Below are 26,366 nucleotides of genomic sequence, written 5' to 3'. Positions count from 1 at the left end.
TCGCAAAGTTCTCCGAAGTCACCGCATCCTTACTCAAAACATGTCTTTAAAACCTGAAAACTTTCGGAATAACACTGTTTTCTTTTGCAAAAAAAATTCGGTGGGGCTAAAGGTATGGGGAGATTAGATTTTACTAAAGATATACTATATTTGGTGACTCGTCAGACTCATGCATTATACTAAAAAGCAAAATAAACAACTAAAAGGAAATAAAAATAAACAAGCTATCTAAAAATAGCAAAGAAAAGTGATAAAGGAAAAACGAGAAAGGTAATAAAGAAAAGACGATAGAGTCTCCTCCCACACTTAAATCAAACATTGTCCCCAATGTTTCAAAATAAGATAAGGGAAGAGTTACCTGACAACCTATTGCGGACCACTGGTGCCTTCGCCATCCTGAGGTGGACGACGGGATCGGGTACGACGACGATCTCTCTGATCCATCCTCGCCTGCAGGGCATCCTGAGCGGTCCTCACCTCTCGAAGGTTACCCAAAATGGATCCTTGAGTGTTTTCTATGAGTGCAACATGTTGATGGTGGTGGTGTTGCTGGCGGGCTTGTGTATCTGTGATCGTTTGCAGAGACTGTAGAATAGTGTCGTAGGACCTGTCTGTCCTCCGCTGCGATTCTTGCTCATGTTGTTTGCCAGTTGTTGTTGGATGGTAGAGAGTAGGTCGTCACGCCTTTGCTCTCTAGCCATGTGGTCATGCCACATCTCCTCCGTAATATAAAAGCCAGGAGTGGTACCTGCAGAAGAAGAAGATGGTGCGGTGTGTGGTGGTGAAGGATGATGGGGGGGCACATGGGGTACATGAGATCTCTCTCTCCGATCATATTCATCATCAGTGTCATGTCCCGCCTCATCAGGAATGTTAGGAGGAAGAGGACCTAAAACAGGTGGAGCATCTAAAGTGTAGGTCCAATTCCTTTCATCTCGTATATCTGTACGTCTAGTGCAAGGTAGAACAACAAATGGAATGGCTACACCATGAACCATAAGAATATAGCCTCCTTCTCTCCTCAAACGGAACAATTTCATGTCTCTCAGAAATTTTAGGTTAATTGTGCGAGGAGGTAAGGGGTCTAGGGTAGCCATCTCATTGTCCAGGTTAAGCGCCCGAGCAATAGATGTAATTAATCCGCCAAAAGAAATCGGTCTCGCTTTATTTAAAGTTAAAGTCATATGAGAAAGCATGAACGGGACCGAATCCAAAGGGGCCTCACAAATAACACCATCCCCATGAGGGATTCCTAACAAGCCTGCTAGTTCGTCGGTACTGAATTCATATTCAATAGCAAACATTCTAAATCTGACAGTACCAACTGTGCTAGCAGTGTTAGGATTGACAATATAGATTAAAGAACTCAAGAATTCGATTGTCAATCACTCATAGGTAGGTTCTTTGTTGGAAAAGAAATTATGCAAACCTAAGTTATCTAATAAATGAAATATGCTATGATAGATACCTAAAGTCTAGAGACAGTTTTCGTCAACATACCTTGTCGGGAGGATCTCTCGATTTTGCAACCGTTCGATGATTTTTCTTTGTCTATCCCCCGGTTTCCCTCCTCGAAGAATGAATCCATTAAACTCCATTTGTGTAGCTCTTGAAAAGTGACGAAGAAGATGAAGTGGAATGTGAAAAGGTTGGATTCTTACGAAATCCGACGGATGAAAATGAAAATGGGAATCAGAAAAATGATTTGTACGGTGTGGTGATTAGAAAGGTGTGAGCTTTTTGTGGGTTCAAGGACCTTTTTGCAAGGTGGAAAAATGGGTTTGGAAGGTTGTAAGGTGTGAAAATGGTGAAGAAAGGGGTTCTACCCCGACCTTTTACAAATGCTGTGGCGGGTGCCACAGGGTCTATGGCGGGCGCCACAAGGCAAAATCTGGCTGGGCCGGATTTTGGTCATTTGGCTTGGGCTTCTCTTGTCTTTTGGCTTTGAGGGGTCCGGATAGTATTTGTCTTGTGATATTCCTAGTATCATTGACTTGCATAATTTTTATAGAAGTAAAAATAAAAATAAAAATAAAAATAAAACAAAATTTAAATATTAGACTAATAAATAAATAAACAACTAAAATAAAAAATGCAAATAAAACAAACATAAGACATATATGGATAAAAGTAGAAATATCAATGTATAGACATAGTTTATATAATATTCCAAATGCGATAATATAAAATGAGTTATGTAAATACGAAAAATATAAAAAAGAGATAAAATAAGATTAAATGGTGAGATCATATAGTAGGGATGTCGTCTTCCTGAGTGGATCCACGGAGCATGGCTACCACCTGCCTGAGCTCTGCGATCTCCTGATATAAACAGTCGGCTTCGGTAGCGTGGGTGAGATCAGACACTCCCATCTGTAAAGTGAGGTCAGCCACCTCCTGTCTAAGCTTTGCGATCTCTCTACGACACTCAGGAATCTGGGTGCAGATGTCGGGGGTCTGTAATGAAAGATTATTAGAGAAAACAGTGATCCTGGGAGAAGGCGGTGTAGGCGTGTACTCAGAAATGGATGGTGATCTCGGCTCCTCGACGGTCTCTCCCTGGCCCTCTAGAGCATAACTCCAATTCGCTGGATCATGCACACTGGTCATCATAGGATCTGGCAGTGTGAAATAATGGATAGCCTCGCTGTCGACCAGCAATCGGAACTGACATGGGTGGAAAGAGGCTCTCCTCATCAACCCTCTGGTCAAACAGAAGTCGATGTCCATGGTAGTGTACCCACAGTAGATCCGGAGATGTGACAGCTTGCGAGACAGACCTAAAGCGACAACAATCTGCGTGATGATCCCGCCCACATGGATGACTCCTTCGGTAGATCTGGAGACACCGCTGAGACTATATAACAAAAAGTTCCCACATGCTACTGGGCGAGACTGGGATGCACAAAATAGTAGGAAGATCTCCTGTAGGTGTTACTCAAGTCATCGGCAAACTCGTCCCAGTGAAGCTGGTGGCTAAGGAATCAGATACTTGACTCGATACCCAGTGCCTCCATACAGTGCTGATCAGGATAATGTATGGGTGCCATAGGGCGCTGATACAGAGCGATGTAGCTCTCTCTCTGAGCATTATCTCTATAGGCCACGTTCATATCATCGAAATCCTGCATCCTGTAAAAGTTAAGAAAGTGATCCTGAAAATGCAAAACCATTCAAATTTTTAGTCTCGATGCAAAATAAAATAAAATAAAAATAAAATTAAATAAATGCGAAAAAGTAAAATGAAAGAAAAACCATGGGTTGCCTCCCACGCAACGCTTGTTTAACGTCATTAGCTTGACGATTAGAGTTTATACACCTGTAGTAGTAGGGATTGGTGGATCAATCAGGGTGTGGCTTGAGTAGTATGCTGGAATGTCTCCTCCTTCGTAGAGCTTTAGTCTTTGTCCATTTACAATGAATGGACTACAAGTTTCGTTCTTGATTTCTACGGCTCCGGATCTCAGAATCTTGGATACTTCGAAAGGACCAGTCCATCTTGAATGTAGCTTTCCAGGGAAGAGTCGTAATCTAGAGTTGAAAAGGAGAACATGATCGCCTACATTGAAGTTTTTTCTTTACTATTCTTTTGTCGTGATAGGCTTTTGTTCTTTCTTTGTATATTTTTGCATTCTCGTAGGCAAATTTCCTAAGTTCTTCTAGTTTATGAATGTCTAGAGTACGTTTTTCTCCAGCGGCTAGGTAGTCTAAATTCAAAGTTTTAATGGCCCAATAGGCCTTATGCTCTAATCCAAACAGTAAGTGACAGGATTTTCCATAAACTAGTTGGTAAGGAGTAGTTCCTATAGGGGTTTTGAAAGCGGTTTTATATGCCCATAATACTTCTTAAAGCTTCTGAGACCAGTCTCTCCTAGAAATAGAAACAATTTTCTCTAGGATTTGTTTTATCTCCCTATTAGATACTTCTACTTGGCCACTAGTCTGTGGGTGGTATGGTGTTGCTACTCTATGCCTAACTCCATATTTTCTTAAAAGTTTGTCAAATATTCTCGATATAAAGTGTGATCCTCCATCGCTTATGACTAAACATGGTGTTCCAAATCTAGGGAATATGTAGTTTTTAAATAGTTTGGTTACTATCCTAGTGTCGTTTGTGGGTGCAGCTATAGCTTCAATCCACTTAGACACATAGTCTACAGCTACTAAGATGTACCTATTTCCTAAGGATGGTGGGAAAGGTCCCATGAAATCTATACCCCATACGTCAAAGAGTTCTACTTCCTGAATGTTTCTTAGAGGCATTTCATCACGCCTTGAAATGTTTCCAGTACGTTGGCATCTATCATATTTGACAATGCAAGCATAGACATCACGCCACATGGTAGGCCAGAATAGGCCAGCTTGAAGAATCTTGGCGTATGTCTTAGAGGTGCTCGCATGTCCACCATAAGGTGCAGAATGACAATGCTTGATAATATTATTTACCTCTTCTTCTGGAACGCAATGGCGAAAAATTCCATCTTTACCCCTTTTGAAAAGGAGCGGTTCGTCCCAATAGAAGTTTCTCACATCGTGGAAGAATTTCTTCTTGCGGTGGTAGTCAAGATCAGGGGGTACTATATCAGCAGCTAGGTAATTAACGAAGTCTGCATACCAGGGTATGCTACTTATTGCTAAGGAATTTTGGGGATGCTCATGAGGGCTTAGGTTATCATCTTCAATGGTTTCTACTCTAGCTATCAGTCTATCATAGGCGAAATCATCATTTATGGGTACTAGTTCAGGTTTTAGATGTTCTAGCCTAGAAAGGTGATCGGCTACTACATTTTCAGTGCCTTTTTTATCTCTTATATCTAAATCAAACTCTTGTAGTAATAGAATCCATCGGAGTAACTTAGGCTTGGCATCTTTTTTACTTAATAGGTAACGAATGGCAGCATGATCAGTATAAACTATAATTTTTGCTCCTACTAGATAAGATCTAAATTTGTCTATAGCGAATACTACAGTGAGTAATTCTTTTTCAGTTGTTGCATAGTTAAGTTGGGCAGCATCTAGGGTTCTACTGGCATAATAAATGCCATGTAATTTTTTATCTTTCCTTTGTCCTAGAACGGCTCCAACTGCATAATCACTAGCATCGCACATTATCTCAAAAGGTTCTGACCAATCTGGTGGTTTCATAATAGGTGCTGAGATTAACGCTTGCTTTAAAAGATTAAATGCGTCATTACATTTTTCATCAAAAATGAATTCAGCATCTTTCATTAAAAGTCCAGTTAAAGGTTTGGTTATTTTGGAGAAGTCTTTAATAAAACGCCGGTAGAATCCAGCGTGTCCAAGGAAGCTTCAGACTTCTCTGATGGTTTTTGGTGGTTTTAGGTTTTCTATAACTTCTATTTTAGCTCTATCTACCTCTATACCTTTTTCAGAAACTATATGTCCTAAAACTATTCCTTCGGTCACCATGAAATGACACTTTTCCCAGTTTAGCACGAGGTTCACCTCCACGCATCTCTCTAGGATTTTCTCAAGGTTAGCAAGACAATTGTGGAAATCAAATCCGCAAACCGAGAAATCATACATAAACACTTCCATGATACCATCTAGGTAATCTGCAAAGATTGACATCATGCATCGTTGGAAAGTAGCTGGGGCATTACAGAGGCCGAATGGCATTCGTCTGTAGGCAAAAGTTCCATAAGGGCATGTAAAGGTAGTTTTTTCTTGATCTTCGGGGTGGATAGGTATTTGGAAGAATCCCGAGTATCCATCTAGATAGCAGAAGTAAGACTGTCTGGCTAGACCCTCCAACATTTGGTCTATAAATGGTAAAGGGAAATGATCCTTCCTGGTTGCTTTATTTAATTTTCTATAATCTATACACATCTGTCATCCTCCTTCTAAATGTTTTGCTACATGTTCGCCTTTATCGTTTTGCACGACTGTGATGCCTCCCTTTTTAGGTACTACATGCAAAGGGCTTACCAACTTACTATCCGAGATCTGATAGATTATACCTGCCTCAAGTAACTTAAGAACTTCCTTTTTAACAACATCACTCATTATAGGGTTTATTCTTCTCTGATGTTCCCTAGAGGGTTTTGAATCTTCTTCGAGCGAAATCCGATGCATGCATACAGATGGGCTTATACCTTTCAGGTCAGAGATATTATATCCTAAGGCTGAGGGATATCTTCGTAGCACGTCTAAAAGTTGGTTCGTTTCCTCTTGGCTCAAGGTAGCACTGACTATAACTGGACGGTTCATCTTTTCATCGAGGAACTCATATCTCAGGTTCTTAGGCAGTTCCTTAAGTTCTAAGGTTGGTTTCTTAGGGCATGGCATAGGATCTGGGGTAAGGGATAAACATTCGTAAAGGTTATCATCGATGTAGGGTTTCTTAAAGTCATCATCTTCCCTTATGAGAGTTTATGGTAACTTAATTGTTTTTATAATTTCTTCTTGTTCTAATTCTCTAACACATTCATCAATGACATCTAAGGCATAACACGCGTCTCCCATCACAGGTTCCATAAGAAATTTCGAAAGTATAAATTCTATTTTCTCGTCACCTACCTCAAATGTCAACTTTCCTTTCTTGACATCTATTATGGCTCCTGCAGTCGATAAGAATGGTCTACCTAGAAGGATTGGTATATCATTGTCCTCTTTGATGTCCATGACAACAAAATTAGTAGGGATAAATAACTGACCTATCCTAACAGGGACATCTTCTAAAATGCCTATCGGATATTTAACAGATCTATTGGCTAACTGAAGTGACATCTTAGTAGGTTGTAATTCTCCTAAGTTTAACCTCTCACAAACTGCTAAAGGCATTAAGCTCACACTAGCTCCTAGGTCTAGAAAAGCTTTTTCGATGACATGATTACCCAAAAGGCAAGGAATGGAGAAATTTCCAGGATCTTTATCTTTCTTTGCTAATTTGTCCTCGGAAATAGCATTACATTCCAAAGGCTTCATATCGTCAAGTCTACGTTTGTTGGTAAGGATGTCTTTGAGAAACATTGCATAAGAAGGTATTTGGGTGATGGCTTATGTGAAAGGGATTTCTACATGAAGTTTTTCTATAACTTTAATAAATTTTTGATACTGTTTATTTATCTGGGTTTGTTTGAGTCTTTGCGGATATGGTATAGGTGGTTTATATGGCAGGGGTGGTACGTAAGTTTTATCTTTAGGTTCCTCTCCTTTTTCTCGACCTTCCTGGTTTTCAGGTTCCTCTGGTTCCTTTACTTCGTATGTGGGTTTGGTACATTCCTTAGAAGTTTCAGGTTCACTCAATCTAGGGTTTGGTGGCTCATCATAAGCGTTCCCACTTCGTAGGGTAATGGCATTGGCTTGTCCTCTCGAATTTTGTTGAGGTTGTCCAGGGAACTGTCCTCCAGGTGTAGTCTAAGGGGCTTGGTTTAAAGCTACCTGAGAGATCTGGGTTTCAAGCATCTTAGTATGAGTAACTATTTGGTCAACCTTGGTTCCTAACTGAGTAATCAATTTGTTAACATGAATGTTCTGGTTCATGAATTCCTTATTTTGTTGGGTTTGAGCAGTGATAAAATTTTCCATAATTTTCTCAAGGCTCGGCTTTGGTGGTACAGGTTACATAGGTTGATTTGATCTAGGGGCTTGATAACTAGGTCTCGGAGGTGCAATATTTTGGATAGGGTTATTGTTTTTATAGGAGAAGTTCGGGTGATTCCTCCATCCAGGGTTATAGGTATTCGAGTATGGGTTCCCTTGGGTGTAGTTCACTTGCTCATAGTGGGTTTCGTTTAATAGACTGCATTCTGCAGATTGGTGTCCTTTGGTTCCACATATCTCACAATTCGACGAAACTGCGGCTATAGTATTCGGGTTTATGCACATATGCTCGACATTAAGGGTTAATGCGTCCATTTTCGCTTGCATCATGTCTATAGAGCTTAGTTCATGCACTCCTCCTTGGGCTTCCTTCTTCTCAACTGTCGCTCATTTGACTCCCCATGATTGATGGTTTTCAGCCATATCTTCAATGAGGGCACTGGCTTTAGGATAAGGTTTGTTCATCAGAGCACCGCCTGCGGCAGCGTCGATGGTCATCTTCGTGTTAAAGTGAATTCCATTATAGAAGGTTTGAATGATTAACCAATTTTCTAAACCATGATGTGGGCATGCTCGTGACAACTCTTTATATCTCTCCCAAGCTTCGAACAACGATTCTCCTTGGTTTTGGGTAAATTTAGTTATATGATTTCGAAGAACGGCGGTCTTACTGGGGGGGAATCTATCTAGCAAGAAAAACTCTTCTAAGGTTATCCCAAGTCATAATGGATATGGGTGGAAGGGAATCTAACCATGATAGGGCTTTATCTCTGAGGGAAAATGGGAATAATCTTAAACGTATTGCCTCAGGAGAAGCTCCATTGGTTTTAAAAGTGTCTGCTAATTGAAGAAATATTTTTAAATGTTGGTTTGGGTTCTCAGTAGCGAGACCTACAAATTGTCTCTGTTGCACTAGTTGCAACAGGGATGGTTTAAGTTCGAAATTATTAGTTGGGATGGTTGGGTTTACTATACTAGAACTAGGTTCTTCATTTTATGGTTGAGCGAAATCTTTAAGAGGTCTTTGGTTTTGATCTTCGGCCATAGCTCTCTTAATTCTATGAAAGAATAAACGTGCGCGAGCGTAACGTTTAGGTTCCGCCAGAGGATATACTAAGCTTAAACTTCCGGTGCTGCGAGTTCTTCGCATTGACCGACGGGAAATAGCCTAAGTCTAAACGATATAACAACAGGGAAATGAAATTTGATGAAATTGGTCCCAGGCAACGGTGCCAAAAACTTGATGCGGTGCTTTTCGCAAGTATACGAACGTGTCAGAGTAATATAAAAGATTGTTGAATCCACAGAGACCAAGTGTCAATCTATCGTTATCTATTGTATGGTGTTTATCAAAGGCAATCAAAATAGGTGTTTTTAGAGTGTGCAAAGAAAAGTAAGGTATTGAATAAAGTTTAATTAATAAAGACAGGGTCGAATGTAATTCACATAATCAATTAATAATCCAAGTACTTGCTAATAGAACTACTTATGGGCAATATTTCCTACTTTGAAAAGAACTAATTTAACGGGAACTGTCGCTTTCGCGTATTCAGAACCGACTTATACTCCCTAATCAAACCCTCTTATTGTCACTTATAAAAAGGCGCGCATTGCGTTAGAGTAGTAAACCTATTTTTAAGAAATATAGTGTCTTGACTAAGTTGAAAAGTATTATAACCTGAATTTCTTAACCAAAAGAGGTTCTTACGAACCAGACTCTAAACTTATAAACGCGTCCGAAAATAGTTTTAAAATCTCTTTTCTTCTTAAGTTAAAATCTCCTAATGAACTAAACAAAGCGCTTTTGTTGTTTTTGAAATAGTTAAAAACAATTAAGTTTAGATAGATGTTGGACGGCTTTCGATCTTACCCAACGAAATTGAAGTGTGGGAAAACTTAAGTTGAAAGTTAAAATAGCCCTTAAGTGCTTCTACGAACAATTGTACGGATTATCGGTTCAATTACGATCCTTACATTCTAACCTTATAAGTTTAGTTAGACATGGTAAAGTAAAAGTGCATTAATTTAAATAAAAGTAGTACGAGTGCGGAAAGTAAATAAAAGTAGTGCGAGTGCGGGAAGTAAATAATTTAATGCGAGTGCGAGAAAATAAATAATTCGAAGTGAGTGCGAGGAAATAAATAAAAGTAAAGCGAGTGCGAGGAAATAAATAATTTAAAGCAAGTGCGAGGAAATAAATAATTTAAAGCGAGTGCGAGGAAATAAATAAGATAAAGACAAGTAATAAAAACCTGCTCCAATCGGAGGGTTGAGTAAATTGTAAAGCGGAAATAAAAATGGCGGCAGGATTAACTTCCTTCTAAAGTGCTCCAAACTCGATTACAGACTCGATCACCGACTCGATTACACAATTGTGGTAACACTCCAATGCGAAGCGATTACCACTTTAAAATACTGAATATATGCCTAAGTGAAACAATGTTTGCTTCTAAGTTTGCCTCTGCTCTAAGTTTGGATGGTTGAAAAAGTGATTTCGAGTTTTATTTATAAGCAAGTAAAAAGATGGAAATGACAAGGATGTCCTTCAACTTGAAAATGGGAGGGAAAACTTTTCCTCTTGTGGCGCCCGCCACAAGGCCATGGTGCCCGCCACAAGGCCAATCTGAGGCGCCTTAGTGGAAGTAGTGCGGAACGTGGCAGTTGAGGGAGGTTGAGCTTGGACACGTCATGGCAGAGTCTATGGCGCCAGCCATGGTGGAAGCCACAAGTACAAAATGCTGAATTTTAGGGTTTTTAGCTCTTTTTCGCTCCTTTTCTCGATCGGGGCTCCGATTAAAGTAAAAACCTGAAAACAAAGAAAAACATAGTAATAATAGAACAAAATGACAACAAAACTACTAAAATGCATGCGAAATCGGAGTCGAAAATACAGTGAATTTCAGTGTTATCAATTAACACCAAAAGTCTATTGCCCGACCTCAAATAGTTATGAATTCTATATAAGTCCAATTACGATTGCTTAACATAGCGCTAAATTTGTGACATAAAAGGCATAAGCATTCTAGTTAGTGAGATTATAAGTCTCCCCTCTTCCATGGTATTGTGTGGAAACTTGGCCTTCTTTCCTTCCTTTGGAAGATGTTTTGGTTCAAGGATCCATGCTTGTGGTAAGTGGGTTGAGTGTTCTCCAAAGAATGTCTTGAAATCAAAAGCAAAACAAAACTAACTACTAACTTACTAACCATTAACTTTTACTTTCAAGCCTTTACTTTAATGCAATTTATTTTTACCACTTTATATCATTTGCCATTGTACATATCATTCTAATTGTTTATGATAATGTAATTTTCACTTTGTCCACTTGGACCATATTGTGATATTATTTTGTTTGCTTGTTTGTTTTGTCTTTGACTATTTATGTACATAATAATAACAAAAACCCTAAGAGACATTTGAGTGGACTGTTGGTTTGATCTTGCCCAATTGGACTTAGAACTTAGGCAACATTCCTTTGCTAATGGACTTGGCCAATGCCAATTTGTTGAAGAACCAAGTGCTTGCAAATTTGAATTCATCTGATACATCATTCTAGATCTCTCTAGACTCATCTACAACATTGATCATTGTTAAGCTGTTATGTTGAACCTGTGATTTGTGGAATTCATCTACTACATGGACTATGTTGAAGAAGATCATTGAAGTGGCTAAGCTTGAATGAGGCCATCTTTATTTGATGCCTTTGCTCTTCAAGATTGATATAATTGTGCATTTGTGTGTTGCTTGATTCTAAAAAGTCCAAGGGAATTCTGGGTTTCTATTGACATACTTGTCTATTGGATTGCTCCCATTTGGTCCGATTTTTTCAACTTTAAACTTTTAAATTTTGTGCATAGGATAACCTCTTTATCTTCTCCCCATTTCTTTAATTTCAAAATCTCTTCCTCCATTTTTAAAACCTTCTTTGTGTGAACTACTTTTGTTCTAAACTTTGACCACTTTTGCAAAAAAGATAGAAACTTTGGCCTTATGCCTTTGCATTTTCAAACTTATTTTCTTAAATCAAACTTGTAAATAAACTTAACTATACTTGAGTTAAACTTTCAAAAAGCCAAAAAGAAATAACTCATTCAAAATATTTTTAGGCCTTTATGCCCTTCAAACTTAAATTTTGTTAAAACCAACATACTCACTTTGAAATTTGTAGCACGAACTACGAGGTTTTGATCACTCATTTTTATATTGGTGCCTAGGCACAAGACCGAAGATCTTGTCAAACACAAAAATATAATTAATCAATTCTTTTCTCATCCCCCCATTCTATTTGTTTGTAAACATCACTTTACAAAATACATATGCATACAAAAAGGGCTCCCTAGGAGTACCTAGGACACTTTGGATGTTAACACCTTCCCTCTGTGTAACCAACCCCCTTACCTGTGATCTCTGATTTTTATTAGTTTTTTTATTTGAAAACTTCTTACTTTCGGGTTTTGTTCGTACTTTTTCCCTTTTCCATTGGAAACAATAAAAGCGCGGTGACGACTCTTGTTAATTGATCTCTAGCTTGTCAATAGCTTGATGATCATGAATTTCCCGCTACACTAAGCTACTTCCAATAATAGTACATTGTAATTGTTCAAATATCACTAACAATTATTAACAATTCAATAAACTAACTAACTAGTTTTCACTATTTTACTTTCCTTGTAGCAGCTCCATTTCAATTCACATTCACAAGCGTTCACCCTAACACCAATTCAAACTTAGCAAAGCTAATCCACTAGCTGGCAATTTCATTTCACTAACGTTTTTCTAACTATTTTTACTAATCATAACTAACATTCCATTCAAACTCAATCACAATTAAATTACTAATCCTACCTGTCAAATTCAAATTGTAACTAACTATAACTAACCCTTTGCTAATTTTCCCTAACAGTTAGTTAAAACATCAACTAACCTAACTCTAAACTCTAGATTAACTAATTCTAACAGTCCACTTAACTAACTCTTTCAGTAACAGTCATAAATTAACTCATTCTACTATCACACTCAACAAACGATTTAAGATAGTTAACTTTTTAACTAATTTCTTCATTAATTCACTTGACACTAACAGTGCCCTAACCTCTAAAACATTTGTCCTAACCATTGCCCGAAGCAGTTACATTCACTTCACATTTTACAACTTAGGGTTCTTGGATATTTGACTTTATTTTGAGAAATTTAGTGAGATTTTGGTGAAACGAGTGTGAGAATATGATAGCGGAGGTTGAGAGGATCATATTAGTGGTGATTTGAGGTGCATTTGGAATGCTCCACCGCCTCCGGCGCAACATAATGATTTCCAGTGGGAAGAGAAATTGAGAGAGGAGAGTGAATTAAGGTAGAGGAGCTTGCAATGAATTGAGTCTCCCCTTAGCTTTACTCATTTGCGCGTTGAGGGCTCACCTAGCATATAGGCCCATGGATCTTGCTCATCACACATCCAATTTCCTAATACACACCCTTTCTGGAGTAACATCAACAACAATGTATCTTGGGCTTTCCTTGCTGATCCTGATACCATCTTATTGGCCACACCCTCATGGCCTTGTTACACCCCCTTCTGAATGCTTGCTGAACAACAAACAATAACCTGCAACCTTGGGATTTCCATGTTAAGCTCAGTGCGCCCAATTGTTATTCCACATCCCTGGTCCACTACACCTGCCTGCAGAATGACATCTAATTATTGATTTTTGTTTTCTTCTTCTTTGATTATTTTGTCACACATTCAATTCATAAAAAAATATATAAAGAAATACCTAGTAGACAAATTGCAAGGAACCATCTTCTATAATAACCGTGTTATCAACAAATTGCAACAACTCGAAATGAGTGTCATCGTTGAATCAGAACCCATGAAAATCTTCTTGACTGATGGCATTATAAAAATGAAGACAATGGGTCTCCTTGATGTAAACCTCTATCAACAACGAACTCAACAGTTGGGCTCCTATTCACAATGATCGACATGGTGTTGTTGCAAATCAGAGCTTCCATCTAGGTAGTCCAAACGTTACCAAAATCCATCTTCTTCATGATAAATATTAAAAACTTCCAAGACACCTTATATAAGCTTATTCTAAGTCAATCTTTACAATCATACACTTCTTCTTAAAATGCTTGGAATAATCCACAATCTCATTCAAAATCAAAATTACGTCGAATATCTGCCTTGGCCCATAAAAGCTCTTTGAGATTTAGAAATCAAACCATTTATAACCTACTTCAATCTATTAGCCAACAATTTTGCGAGAATCCTATACAAGTTGTGAATCAAACAAATCGGTATGAACTCATCCCAATATTGTGGATTGTCTCTCTTCAGAATTAACGCCAAAAATGATGTTTCCACTGTTTTTGGCATCTTTGCATTTCAAAAAAAAAAAATCTTTGATAAACTGCATCAAATATTTTTTAATGATCTCCCTGCAAGCTTTGAAGAACCCCAAGTTAAATATGTCGGGACCATAACTCTTGTATTTTGAACTACATTATCTAAGATAAAACTCAAATTTAACCAACTTTAAAGTTTAATTTTATATTTAAAAAATATACAATTTTTTTGTTATCGACCTAATAGCACTATTATTTTAATTAAATATGTTAAGAGAAGGAATGTAACAATAGTTTAAATCTTGACTACTACATAAGTTATCCCGGACAATTAAACCACTAAATTGTAACACCAAAGACATAAAAAAAGCATACATTGAATCTAGAGATTAATGTAAATCTTTAAATATTATAATTTTCTATATTTTGTAATGAGACATTTGTTTTGATATAATCCAAGTTGTGTAGCCCAAACCCAAAGTTAATTAGGATTTAGGGTTTATTACTTAGTATACAAGTTAGTTGTATATAAATAGAAAAATTTTGTAATTTAATTTGTACAATCATAATTCAATAATATCAATCCTTATTTTCATTCTCTCTCTTTCTTTCTTTCCTCACTAAAAGTTCCTCACACACTAACAAATCAGTATCTAGAGCTCCAGTTAGATTCCTGATCGTGTTTGCAAGAATCACACATCAGTGATCGTATTTATGGGATCGTGGGTTGTTAATTAATCGCTGCAATGATGAATGGTACTAATGGCATTCCGAATTATCTTGTAATTCTTTACGGAAAAAATTGTAACCGATGGAGCAAGAAGATGAAGTCCTTCCCCGAAGTTCATGAAATCCTAGAAGTGGTTACTAATGAGGACCCTGAGCTTGCTGAGATTGCAACCGATGCTCAGCGAATCGCGAATAAGGAGGCGAAGAATAAAGACTGCAAGGCCGCGTATTGCATTCAAACGGCAGTAGATTTGGAAAATTTTGACAAAATATCTCATGCTGAATCGGCGAAGGAGACATGGGATATTCTTGTTAAGTACTATGAAGGAGATAAGAAAGTCAAGTTGGAAAATTTCAAACTTTGCGTGCAGTATGAATTGCTGCAGATGGGAGAAGATGAAAAGATTGTAGGCTATGTGTTAAGGGTGTATAATCTCGTCCATCTCATGAAGGGTTATGGTGAAACCCTAACTGATAAGATGATAGTTGGGAAGGTAATGCGTACGTTGACCTCTCACTTTGATTACATTATCGTAGCTATTTAAGAATTCAACAATCTTGAAACCCTGAAATTGGAAGATTTGATTTGTTCGTTGGAGGCGTATGAGATTAGGATTGTCGAAAGGAAATGGGTTCAAGATTCGATACAAGCACTGCAGGCCCAGGTTTGGAAGAAGCGTGATGGTTCTGACAAGTTCAAAGGAAAATGAGACAAGACTCAGACCAAGAAGTCTTGGTCGAACCCTTAAAAGCATAAGGTCGATGATAGGGCTTCTAAATCCTAGAAAAGAGGAGAAGGAAACTCCTATCAGAAAAACTAAGAGAAAAAAGGTGTGTAGTGCTATAAGTTTGAAAAGTGGGGTCACTTGGGCAAGAATTGTTGGACAATAAAGATAGGGGAGAGTCAAAAGGCAAGGAGGAAAGATTGAACCTTGAATTCCAAGATTCAGATGATTTTAAAGATATGGTGGTTATGGGTATGGTTGTAGATGACCATGTTGACTCCAATATCTAGTTCCTCAACTCGGGGTGCTCGAATCACATGATTGGTCAAAAAGTATGGTTGACATACTTCGACAATTCAAAGAAGAGCAAGGTCAAAATTGCTGATAATATCTCGTTGCAAGCAGAAGGTACTGACGACATAGTTATTCAAAGGGGAAATTAAGGAAAATCTATGATCAAAGATGTATTCTATGTACCTGGAATAAAGTGAAATTTGCTAAGTACTGGACAACTGGTCGAAATAGGTTTCTCAGTGATTATGAAAGATAGAGACTTGGAACTTTTTGACACTTAAAATGATTTGGTCTTGAAATCTCCTTTGTCGAAAAATAGAACATTCAACACAATGATCAGTTCAACTAGAGTACGATGTCTAAAAACTATTGTCGACCACAAGCATAGTTGGCTATGGCATTTGAGGTTTGGACATTTGAACTTTCGATCACTCAATCAACTGATTAATCAAGATATGGTAATTGGTATACCAAGTCTTGAGATGTTCGACAAACTCTATGAAGGTTGCTTAGTCGAAAAGAAATCCAAAAGATATTTCATTTCGACTATGCCAATGAGATCCCCTTGCATACTAGAAGTAGTACATTCAAATGTATGTGGCCCGTTCGAGGATCATACCATTGATGGAAACAAGTATTTTGTCTCATTTGTCAATGAGTGTACTCAAGCTTTGGATATATATGATCAAGCGAAATGAAAAAGTATTTGCAATCTTTAAGAGATTCAAAATACTTATCGAAAACCAGAGTGAAAAGAAGATCAAGGTTCTGCAAACATATGGAGGTGGCGAATATACATCAAAGATGTTTGAAGAATTATATGTTGAACATGGTATTGATCATGAGGAAACTTCTCCTTAAACGCCTCAACATAATGGAATAGAAGAAAGAAGAAATAGGACCATATTGGACATGGAAAGATGCATTCTGAAGTAGAAGAATTTGCCCAAATCCTTATGGGGGCAAAACTGTTTCCACTGCTATTTATATTCTGAACAAGTGCCCTATAAGAAGCTGAAGAACAAGGTTCCTGAAGAAGTGTGGAGTGGAAAGTGACCATCAGTGAGTCATCTGAAGGTGTTTGGCTCTATTTGTGACAAGCGTGTTTCTGATGCGAGATGAAAGAATCTTGATGACAAGAGTGAACCTATGATTCTGGTAGGATGTCCTAAAACTGGAGCACACAGGCTATTCAATCCAATCGATGAGAAGATCATGATGGGTTGATATATTGTTGTTGATGAAAATTCTGCATGGGATTGGAATTCTGGTGAGCAAATTAACAAGCCATTAATGAGCTATGGAATCGACAAAGAAACCAATGAATTCGAAGTCAAAGCAAATGCAGATATTCTAGTCGAAGAAGCTTTTGACATTCCCGACACAGTCGAAGTTGAAGAGGGTATGACTAGCACAATCCAGAGGCCTAAAAGAACTAGAGTTTGTTCAACAAGGCTTCAAGACTACGAAGTAACTAGTGATGATGAAGTTACACCAGATGGAGTATTAGTTCATTTTTCTTTACTTACAGGTGTTGAACCAATCAAATATAACGATGCTTTAAAGAATATAAAGTGGAAGTCAGCTATGGTCGAAGATTTACAAGCAATTGAAAGAAATTACACATGGGAGTTAGTCGAATGGTCGACACATACAAAAGCTATCAAAGTGATGTGGGTGTTCAAGCTGAAGCACAATGTTGGTGGGTTGATAGCAAGACATAAGAGGAGATTGGTAGCTCGAGAATTTCTTCAGAAAGAAATACTTGAATACCCTTAATTGTATGCACATGTCGCAAGATTGGAGACTGTCAGATTGGTTATAGCCTTGGCATGCAAGTAAGATTGGTCGATATTTCACTTAGATGTGAAATCAACAATTTTGAATTATCCCTAAGACGAAGAAGTCTATGTCATACAACCTCATAGGTTTGTGATACAGGAGGAAGCAAGAAAAGTGTATAAGTTTCACAAAGCGCTCTATAGCCTTAAGTAGGGATCTAGGACATGGGACAAGAAGATCGACTCATACTTAATCGAATTGGGATTTGTCAAATACAGGTCTGAGTATGGTGTCTATGCACAGGTTGTGGCATAAGATATAACAATTATCTACTTATATGTTGATTACTTGCTGGTAACTGGAAATAGCTTGAAGAACTTGTCGAAGTTCAAAGAGATGATGATGAGGGAATGTGAAATGTCGGATCTGGGAAACTTGTCTTATTTCCTAGGCATGGAATTTTAAATGTCAAATCAAGGTATGATGCTACATTATATAAAGTATGTCAAAGAGATACTCAAGAGATTCATAATGGATGATTTGACTCCTGCATCTTCGCCTGTCGAACCAAATTTGAAGTTGGAGAAGCATGAGATAAAGACAAAGTCGATGCAACTTTGTTCAAATAAATTGTCGAATCTATGAGATATTTGTGCAACAACCGAGATGATATAGGTTTCTCAGTCGAATTAGTGAGAAAATATATGGGTGAACCAAGGGTGTCACACATGAAGGCTGCAAGAAGAATCATGAGATACTTAAAAGGATCGGTAAACTATGGAATTGTATTTCGACGTGACTTTGAAAGTAAAGAAGCTATGGTTACTTGCTATTCAAATGTTGGTTGGTGTGGAGATAATGAAGATCGAAGAAGCACAACTAGTTATTTCTTTCAAGAATTTGATGCCCAAATCTCATGGTGCTCGAGAAAGTAACTTGTGGTGACATTGTCATTGTGTGAGGCTGAATATATAACATGATCATATGTTGCGTGTCAAGCAATTTGGATTAGATCTGTGCTGGAAGAGATTGAGGTCGAATTGAAGAAACCTCTAGTGTTGCAGATCGGCATCAAGTCATCCATAAATCTTGCGAAAAATCCAGTTTTGCATGAAAGGAGTAAGCACATCGAAGCTAGATTTCACTTCTTAAAGGAAAAGGTAAATCAACGTGAACTTGAAGTAAGACATTGCTCAAGTGAAACACAGTTGACCGGCATTTTCACCAAAGAATTGAAGATCGGCATATTCCTTAATTTGAGAAAGAGATTAAGAATAGTTCAGATCGATTATGATTAGCGTATATTCGACAACTTGAATTATATGAGGGTATACTGTGATATAATCCAAATTGTGTAGTCCAAACCCAAAATTAACTAGAATTTAGGGTTTGTTACTTAATATATAAGTTAATTATATATAATATATATATATATATATATATATATATATAATATATATATATATATATATATATATATATATATATATATATATATATATATATATTTTATAATTCAATTTTATACCATCATAATTCAATAATATCAATCTTTATTTTCATTTTTTCTCTTTCTCAACTTACTAAAAATGCCTCGCGAACTAACCTATATCTCTACTTACTAAAAATGCCTCGCGAACTAACCTATATCCTTTGCATTCTTAAATTAGTTTTTATAGAATGTTTTTTAACCATGCATGTAATAGCTAGTGATAAGGAAGTGCGAGCCCCCATCTGTATAAATTAATAAACTAATCTAACAATACAACTGTTATACCATATGTTGTTAGATAATTACTTTTTTATGTACACGTCATATAAATATTAAAAAACCGTTGGATTCAATAATTCGCATGCAATAAATGACTAGAGTTTTGTGGATATATAAATTTACGCAGAATACGTGCAAAATATATTAACAAGTTATCTCTTTCTCTAAAATGGTTGTGTATATGATGAAGGTTCCAAGTACTTACTCATCAACTAGATTAATACTATTACGTTTTATTTTTTTGTTAGTTTTATCCTATAGAACAAACTCATTGGTGAAACTACCACCAAATGTTACAGTTCCTGCATTCATAGCTTTTGGAGATTCCATCATGGATACTGGAAATAATAACAATATCAAAACTATTGTTAAGTGCAATTTCTCTCCTTATGGTCAAGATTTTGAAGGAGGGATTCCAACTGGTCGATTTTGTAATGGCAAGAATCCTTCAGATTTGATAGGTATATAATATATAAACTCTTTTGTTCTTTAGGAAAATTTTAGGTTGTGTATATTCTTCTAATAATCTTTTTTTTTCTTTTGAATTATATATTTGATTAGTATATGTTAACTGATTTTAATAGGATGTTAGTAACTTTTCTATATTACCTTATCAACTTTGCAGTATCTTTAACTTTCTAAAGGCTTTGTTATTTAATCTCTAATACTAATTAGTTTCATATGTGTAAAATTTCTTTACATTAAAAATCTAAAACTAATTAGTTTTATATTACTTAAAGTTAGTTATAATTAATTAACTTACTAGATGTCATGTAAAACATAAGTAAAATTTATTAAAATATATGTTGATATTTGGTTAATTACTCTCCATTAGATATTGATTAAATTCAATAAAAAGATATATTATTAACATTATTTTTTTATAAGCAAAGCCAAAAAATAGTTTCATATATTAATAACACTTTTATTAAATAGTTTCATATATTTTGTTACACAACTTTAATTTATGATGGAAACTAAAATTTTAATTTATTATTTTGTTTATAATAGGAATAAGAGAAAGTAGTTGCATGTTAATTTTTAAATGTATATTAATTTTATGATAAGTTAAAATCTTATCTACTGTCAAAGTAAATAGATTAATATTGTTAATTTCAGTTATTTTTAAGTGTTATTTAATAATAAGCAACAAAAGTTAAATACATTTAAATTTTAAAAATTTAATAATTATAAAAAATTAATATTAAAGTTTGACATAATTCATTTTTACAAAATCGATTAATAAAATGAGAGGTATTAGTATATAACTCTTTTCAATCTATATGTCTAATTTAAATGAGATGTAAACTATTTCTAATATATCTCCTTACATCATACACTTTTAGGAATTTATTGATCCGTGAATATTAATAATAAGTTATCTATGATCTTATCAATAAGCTTTGAAATTATATTAAAATTTAGTCTAATTTATTTTTACAAAAACTGATTTAAAATATGTCATTTTATACAAACTATTTTTATTATGTTTAACTAATATAGAACTTAGGATTATTTAATAATTAATAATATAAATAATTTTTACACTTAATGTTATATATATATATTATATATATATATATATATATATATATATATATATATATATTATATATATATATATATATATATATATATATATATATATATATATATATATAACTGCTTAATATATATAAATAAACAATATATCAATTACTTTAAGTCTTGAAGTCGTGATAATATATTTATATTTAAGGATAGAAATGTAGTTGTTATGTGATTTAATAAATAAAAAATGTATCTGTAAACACATATTTCAAGGTTTTTAGTAACCATATATGTCATCTCATAGGGCCCTTCCCACCATGAATGCCTCACCGCCATATGACAATGACAAAAGAAGAAGACACTACAAATTAGATGAAACCTTATCATGTGATCAAAGAAACCCAACTACTTTTGCTTCTAATAAAACAAATCACAACTACTTAAGCTTAACAGTCAAAGTTTGATCTAATCATTATATATATATATATATATATATATATATATATATATATATATATATATATATATATTATTTTAACAGTTATCAAACACTACTTAGTTTTGGTAAATATTATCAAATGTTTCTGAAAATACAAATTAAATCATATGTGACATTTAATTATTTTTGTTTTGTTCTTAGTTGAATATTTCGGTATTAAGGAGCTTTTACCAGCTTATTTGGATCCAAATCTGAAACCAAGTGACCTTCCAACTGGTGTATGCTTTGCTTCTGGTGCTTCTGGTTATGATCCTTTAACATCTAAAATTGTGGTAATAATAATATAATATTCATAATATAAACTTTTTATTATATAATTGTACTAATGATTATTTATATATCAGTCGGTGATTTCAATGTCTGATCAACTAGAAATGTTCAAAGAATACATAGTGAAACTCAAAGATGTGGTTGGAGAAAAAAGAAAAAACTTCATCATAGCCAACACTCTTTTCCTTGTTGTAGCTGGAAGTGATGACCTTGCCAACACTTATTTTACTATTCGCACCCCACAACTTCACTATGATGTTCCTGCTTATACTGATCTTATGGTCAACGAAGCCTCAAAGTTCGTTAAGGTACTTGTTTTATTCTTAATAAATTAAACAATACTAACAACAACAAAATTAATATACATTTTCATATATAATTGAAGGAAATATATCAACTTGGAGCTAGGAGAATTGGAGTGTTCAGTGCAGCACCTATTGGATACTTACCATCACAGAGAACACTAAGTGGGGGTTTATCTAGAAATATCAATGAAGAATACAATGAAGCAGCCAAGTTATTTAACTCCAAACTCTCAAACCAAATGGATTATCTTCACTCTAGTTTGCCTAATAGTAGGGTTATTTATATTGATATTTACACCCCCTTACTTGATATCATTCTAAAGCCTCAAAAATATGGTAATAATTTTTTTTTAGAAAATTAATTAATTTAGTTAAATTAATTAATTAATTAACTGATGAATTTTGAATTGATGAGATGCAGGGTATAGAGTTGCAGATAAAGGTTGTTGTGGAACAGGAAAACTAGAAGTTTCAGTGTTATGTAACCCTTTGATTCCCACATGTGATAATAATAAAGAATATGTCTTTTGGGATAGTTATCATCCTACAGAAAGTGTATACAGAACGCTTGTGGGTGAGGTTCTTCCAAAATATAGGGATCGCTTGACAAGATGATGACATCTCATGTTTTCTCATGGCATGTTATAACTATCTATTTATCTTTTTTTTATAATTATTATTATTGTTTTGTTTCACAATGATGACTTTAACATGTTTAAAGTGTACAACTGTTCCCATTTTTTTGTGGAGATAATAAAAAGAATTATGTTTAAAGTGTGCAACTGTTTCTAGTTCTTTTTAGATATATAATAAAAAGCATTATGTTATAAGATTAAATTTAATATTTGAATTTAGAAAATATAAATGTTACTTCATGTTAAATCAACATGTAGAAGATTAAACATAAACCAAACTAAGTAAATTGATATTTCTTGATGCAGATCGGCAAATAATATCTATTTCTCAAACTATAGAACAATTATAATTATCTTTATTTTTGTCTATTAATTATGATTACAGTGTTACATGCAATATATAATACTATTACTCAATTTACAAGATATCTCTTAACCTTAGTCACCTATCTATAGTAAATAATTGATCTAAGACTTATAAAAAATAGCTAGTCTAAAACCCATTTGGAATTTCCACATGTTGAATTCCTCATTTTCTAATGAGTCATACTCAACATCACTTTGGCGAATATGAAACCCCTGTGAAGACTTTCTGTATGACGATCACATCCCGACAACTAGGGAGATACAACTCCTGCTTAACATTGAGAAATGTGTAACAAGTTCCAATAGTTCTTTAATTTGTCACTGATGATTGGCTTAATCATGATATCAACTATATTCTCTGAAATATGAACATTTTCAAGTAATATATGTACATATACAAATAACTCTTCGATCTTGTGAAATCCTACACCAATATGCTTAGTCCTAACATGATACACCTGATTGTTTGCAAACAAAAATAACATTATGACTATCACAATGCAACCGAATTACACCTTGCTCAAAACTCAATTATCTCATCAATCGTGCAAGCCATATAACTTATACTGCAACTTCACCTGCTTCCATGTACTGTCCTTTAGTTGTCGACATGACCAATATGGATTGAACCGATGATTTCCAACAAATAGGTCCCACCACTAAAGTAAAGACTTACTTTGTTATAGACTTTATATCTTCCATATCACCAACATAATTTAAATCAACATATCATACAATCAAAGAATAACCTTGTTCACTGCTAAACATGATACCATGATCCATTGCACCCTTCAAGTACATGAAAATCCACTTGACTACTTCCCAATGACGATTTCTCGGTTTGCACATAAACTTACAAACTTGACTTATAGCTTGTGTCAAATCAGGTTTAGTACAAACCATAACATACCTTAAACAATCAACATCATTGGCATAAGGTACCTTTGACATATACTCAACTTCTACATCTGTCTTTGGACACTGATCCAATGAAAGCTTAAAGTGATTCACCAATGGTGTACTCACGGCATTCGAGTTACTCATGTCAAACATATCTAGCACATTTTCAACATAGCTTTTCTGATTGAGCCATAATTTTCTATCACTTTCATCCATGTGAATTTTCATACCAAGAATCTTCTTAGAAACACATAATTCATTCATGTCAAACTCCTTTCCCAACTTATCACCATATTGTTAGGGACCAATTGGTACTACTTTTTATATCATTTTATTGGTCCCTTTTACCAAGTTTTGATGTAATTACACACTTTTATTCTCACTATTTTGTATAAATGCAATTAGGTTTCATTTATTTTGTTTTGAATAGTTATTTCACATATTTGTTAGTTTTGTAGAATTTTTGGATGAGAAAGCTTTGGATTGCAGCATCATAATATGGAAGATTTTGGATGAAGCTTGCAAAGTAAGGAAACTGAGGCAGCTTCAGTTCGCCCCGTGAACTGAATGAGACAGCATCAGTTCGCCCCGCGAACCCTGCGAATCCAGCAAACTGATTTTTGGGTCAAAAGTGTTGTTTTGAAGGCCAGCTAGTTTTGCCATTTTGGTGTCTTCCTTGGGATAGCTTTTCTGCTTTAGATGGAAATGGTCAATTAAGGAAATGTCAACTCTTTTAGGAGAGAAAAACACATTATTCACATTCATAGACTATTATCATTCACACATTGATATTGAGAGCTTTTTGTAAGAGAGAAAAACAGAGTTTTTCTTCTTTAACTTTCTGCTTTGAACAATGATGATGAGGAGCTAAACTCCCTTTTGTCAAGATTGGAGGTAGTAGCTATTCTCATATGTTTATGTATTCTAGTTGATTTATATATATGATAAAGATTGTTGATGTATTGAATACTGTTTTTGCCCTAAGTTGAAAACCAGATTTGAGTAGTTGTCGAGAGAGATTATTTGAGTCTTGACATAAAACAGAGTTTCAAGTAGTGAATAAGTTGTAGAGATAGATTTATTCATTACTCTTCTTTGGTATTAAGCATTAAAGATTGCTATATTGATAGTTAGGTGGAGAGATCGTCTAAGGATCAATATAGTGATTATCACAATATCATTTAGACATAAATGACTTTGAGAGGATACTTGAACATCATCAATAATCTTGAGTCTATTTATTTATCATAAGGAATCATAAGCATTTGAAATAGTGAACTCCAATCTTGCCAAGCTTTTACATTAGATTAAAACCATTTTACTGTTTTTAGTGACATTTACTCACAAGATAAATTTTCAACCAAAACAACCTTGTTACTTTCTAAACTTACAACATTTGGATTATAGAACGGCGGTAATATCAACCAATCTCTGTGGATACGATATAAAAATATTTGCCGAAGATATACTTTTCAACAAATTGGCGCCGTTGTCGGGGATTGGTGTCGATATTACAAGCATTGCAATAATTCATTGTTTTAAGTTTTGTTACTTTTATTGTTATCCCTCTTTTGTTTCACTTGGTTTGTTAGTTTTGTAGATTCTAGTGCATGCGAGGAAAAGCAACCGAGGAGCAACTTCAATTCGATCCTGAAATTGAAAGAACACTTCGGAAGCTCAATAGCAAAACACGAAGAAGAAGGAAACTAGCCGAAGAGAGGAACCGGAGAGAAGAAGCATCTACTTCCGCACTTGTTCCAATCGAAGAAGTGGTTGTAGAGGCTTGTGACGGAAACATGGCGGATGACAATCGTACCGAAATGTCCGCTAATAGTCCAGGAAGAAATGCTCAATTTGCCCGTGGAGGAAGAAATACGGAGATGAAGACCGGAATCCTCCAACTTCTCTATGCAAATCCATTCACCGAAATGGATCATGAAGATCCGTATACCCATCTCATTAAATTTTATGAGATTGCGGGTTCTACGGGAATAGACGAAGCGGGTGAAGAGGCACTATTCAAAAGGATGTTCCCACACTCCTTAGTGGGAAAGGCAAAAGAGTGGTACCTTGATCAAACACCGAGAGTGATGACGGATTGGAATTTACTAGAAGAAAAGTTCTTAGAAAGATACTTCCCTCAATCCCGATTCATGGAAGCCAAAACGGCTATTGCGGTATTCACTCAAGGAGGCAACGAGTCTCTAAATGAAGCTTGGGAAAGATTCAAGTCAATGTTGAGAAAATGCAAGGGACATGGTTTTGATGAGCTCACTCAAGTCCATATTTTTCTAAATGGGCTCCAATCAACTCACAGAACACTTTTGGATGCTACCGCGGGTGGCTCTCTTATGTCAAAGAATGCGGAAGAAGCTAAAGTCATTATTGATCGGATGGCACTCAATGATCACCAAAGTCAACATGACCGTAGCCCTTCACAATGTAAACCGGGAGTTCTTGAGTTAAATACCAATGACGCCATTCTTGCTCAAAACAAGCTACTCTCTCAACAAGCGGAGTTGCTTACTCAACAAATGGCCAAGCTTCCACAACAAATGAAGGAAATTCAAGGGTCTCAAGTTCGACATCAAGTAGCATGTTGCGAATTATGTCAAGGAGATCACCCTACTGGTTTTTGTCCTCCACTAGAAG

At 35.5% G+C, this 26,366-nt stretch overlaps 1 protein-coding gene and 1 non-coding gene across 2 annotated transcripts; both read left to right on the top strand.

Moving 5' to 3' along the window:
- The first annotated feature begins 8,119 nt into the window (after positions 1-8,119).
- On the top strand, positions 8,120-8,226 carry LOC127088429 (small nucleolar RNA R71). Its single transcript, XR_007790265.1, has one exon. It is a non-coding gene; the product is annotated as a small nucleolar RNA R71 (small nucleolar RNA).
- Positions 8,227-19,330: 11,104 nt separating this feature from the next.
- LOC127084986 (GDSL esterase/lipase EXL3) lies at positions 19,331-22,595 on the top strand. The gene is made up of 5 exons (XM_051025533.1): positions 19,331-19,670; positions 21,380-21,510; positions 21,583-21,816; positions 21,894-22,149; positions 22,235-22,595. The coding sequence occupies exons 1-5, from the start codon at positions 19,379-19,381 to the stop codon at positions 22,426-22,428; spliced, it is 1,107 nt and encodes a 368-aa protein (XP_050881490.1). The 5' UTR covers positions 19,331-19,378; the 3' UTR covers positions 22,429-22,595.
- Positions 22,596-26,366: the final 3,771 nt, after the last annotated feature.

The sequence above is a fragment of the Lathyrus oleraceus genome, chromosome 5 (genome assembly GCF_024323335.1).
Source record: "Lathyrus oleraceus cultivar Zhongwan6 chromosome 5, CAAS_Psat_ZW6_1.0, whole genome shotgun sequence".
Taxonomy (NCBI): domain Eukaryota; kingdom Viridiplantae; phylum Streptophyta; class Magnoliopsida; order Fabales; family Fabaceae; genus Lathyrus; species Lathyrus oleraceus.
Note: the sequence above shows the minus strand (reverse complement) of the source record. Positions and strands in the feature narration are given on the sequence as shown.

Excerpts from the sequence above, each read along its gene's own strand:
- LOC127084986 (XM_051025533.1), top strand. The coding sequence starts at position 19,379 with ATGGTTGTGTATATGATGAAGGTTCCAAGTACTTACTCATCAACTAGA. Across the intron at positions 19,671-21,379 it reads GAATCCTTCAGATTTGATAG|TTGAATATTTCGGTATTAAG; the intron begins GTATATAATATA and ends TTTTGTTCTTAG. Across the intron at positions 21,511-21,582 it reads CTTTAACATCTAAAATTGTG|TCGGTGATTTCAATGTCTGA; the intron begins GTAATAATAATA and ends TTTATATATCAG.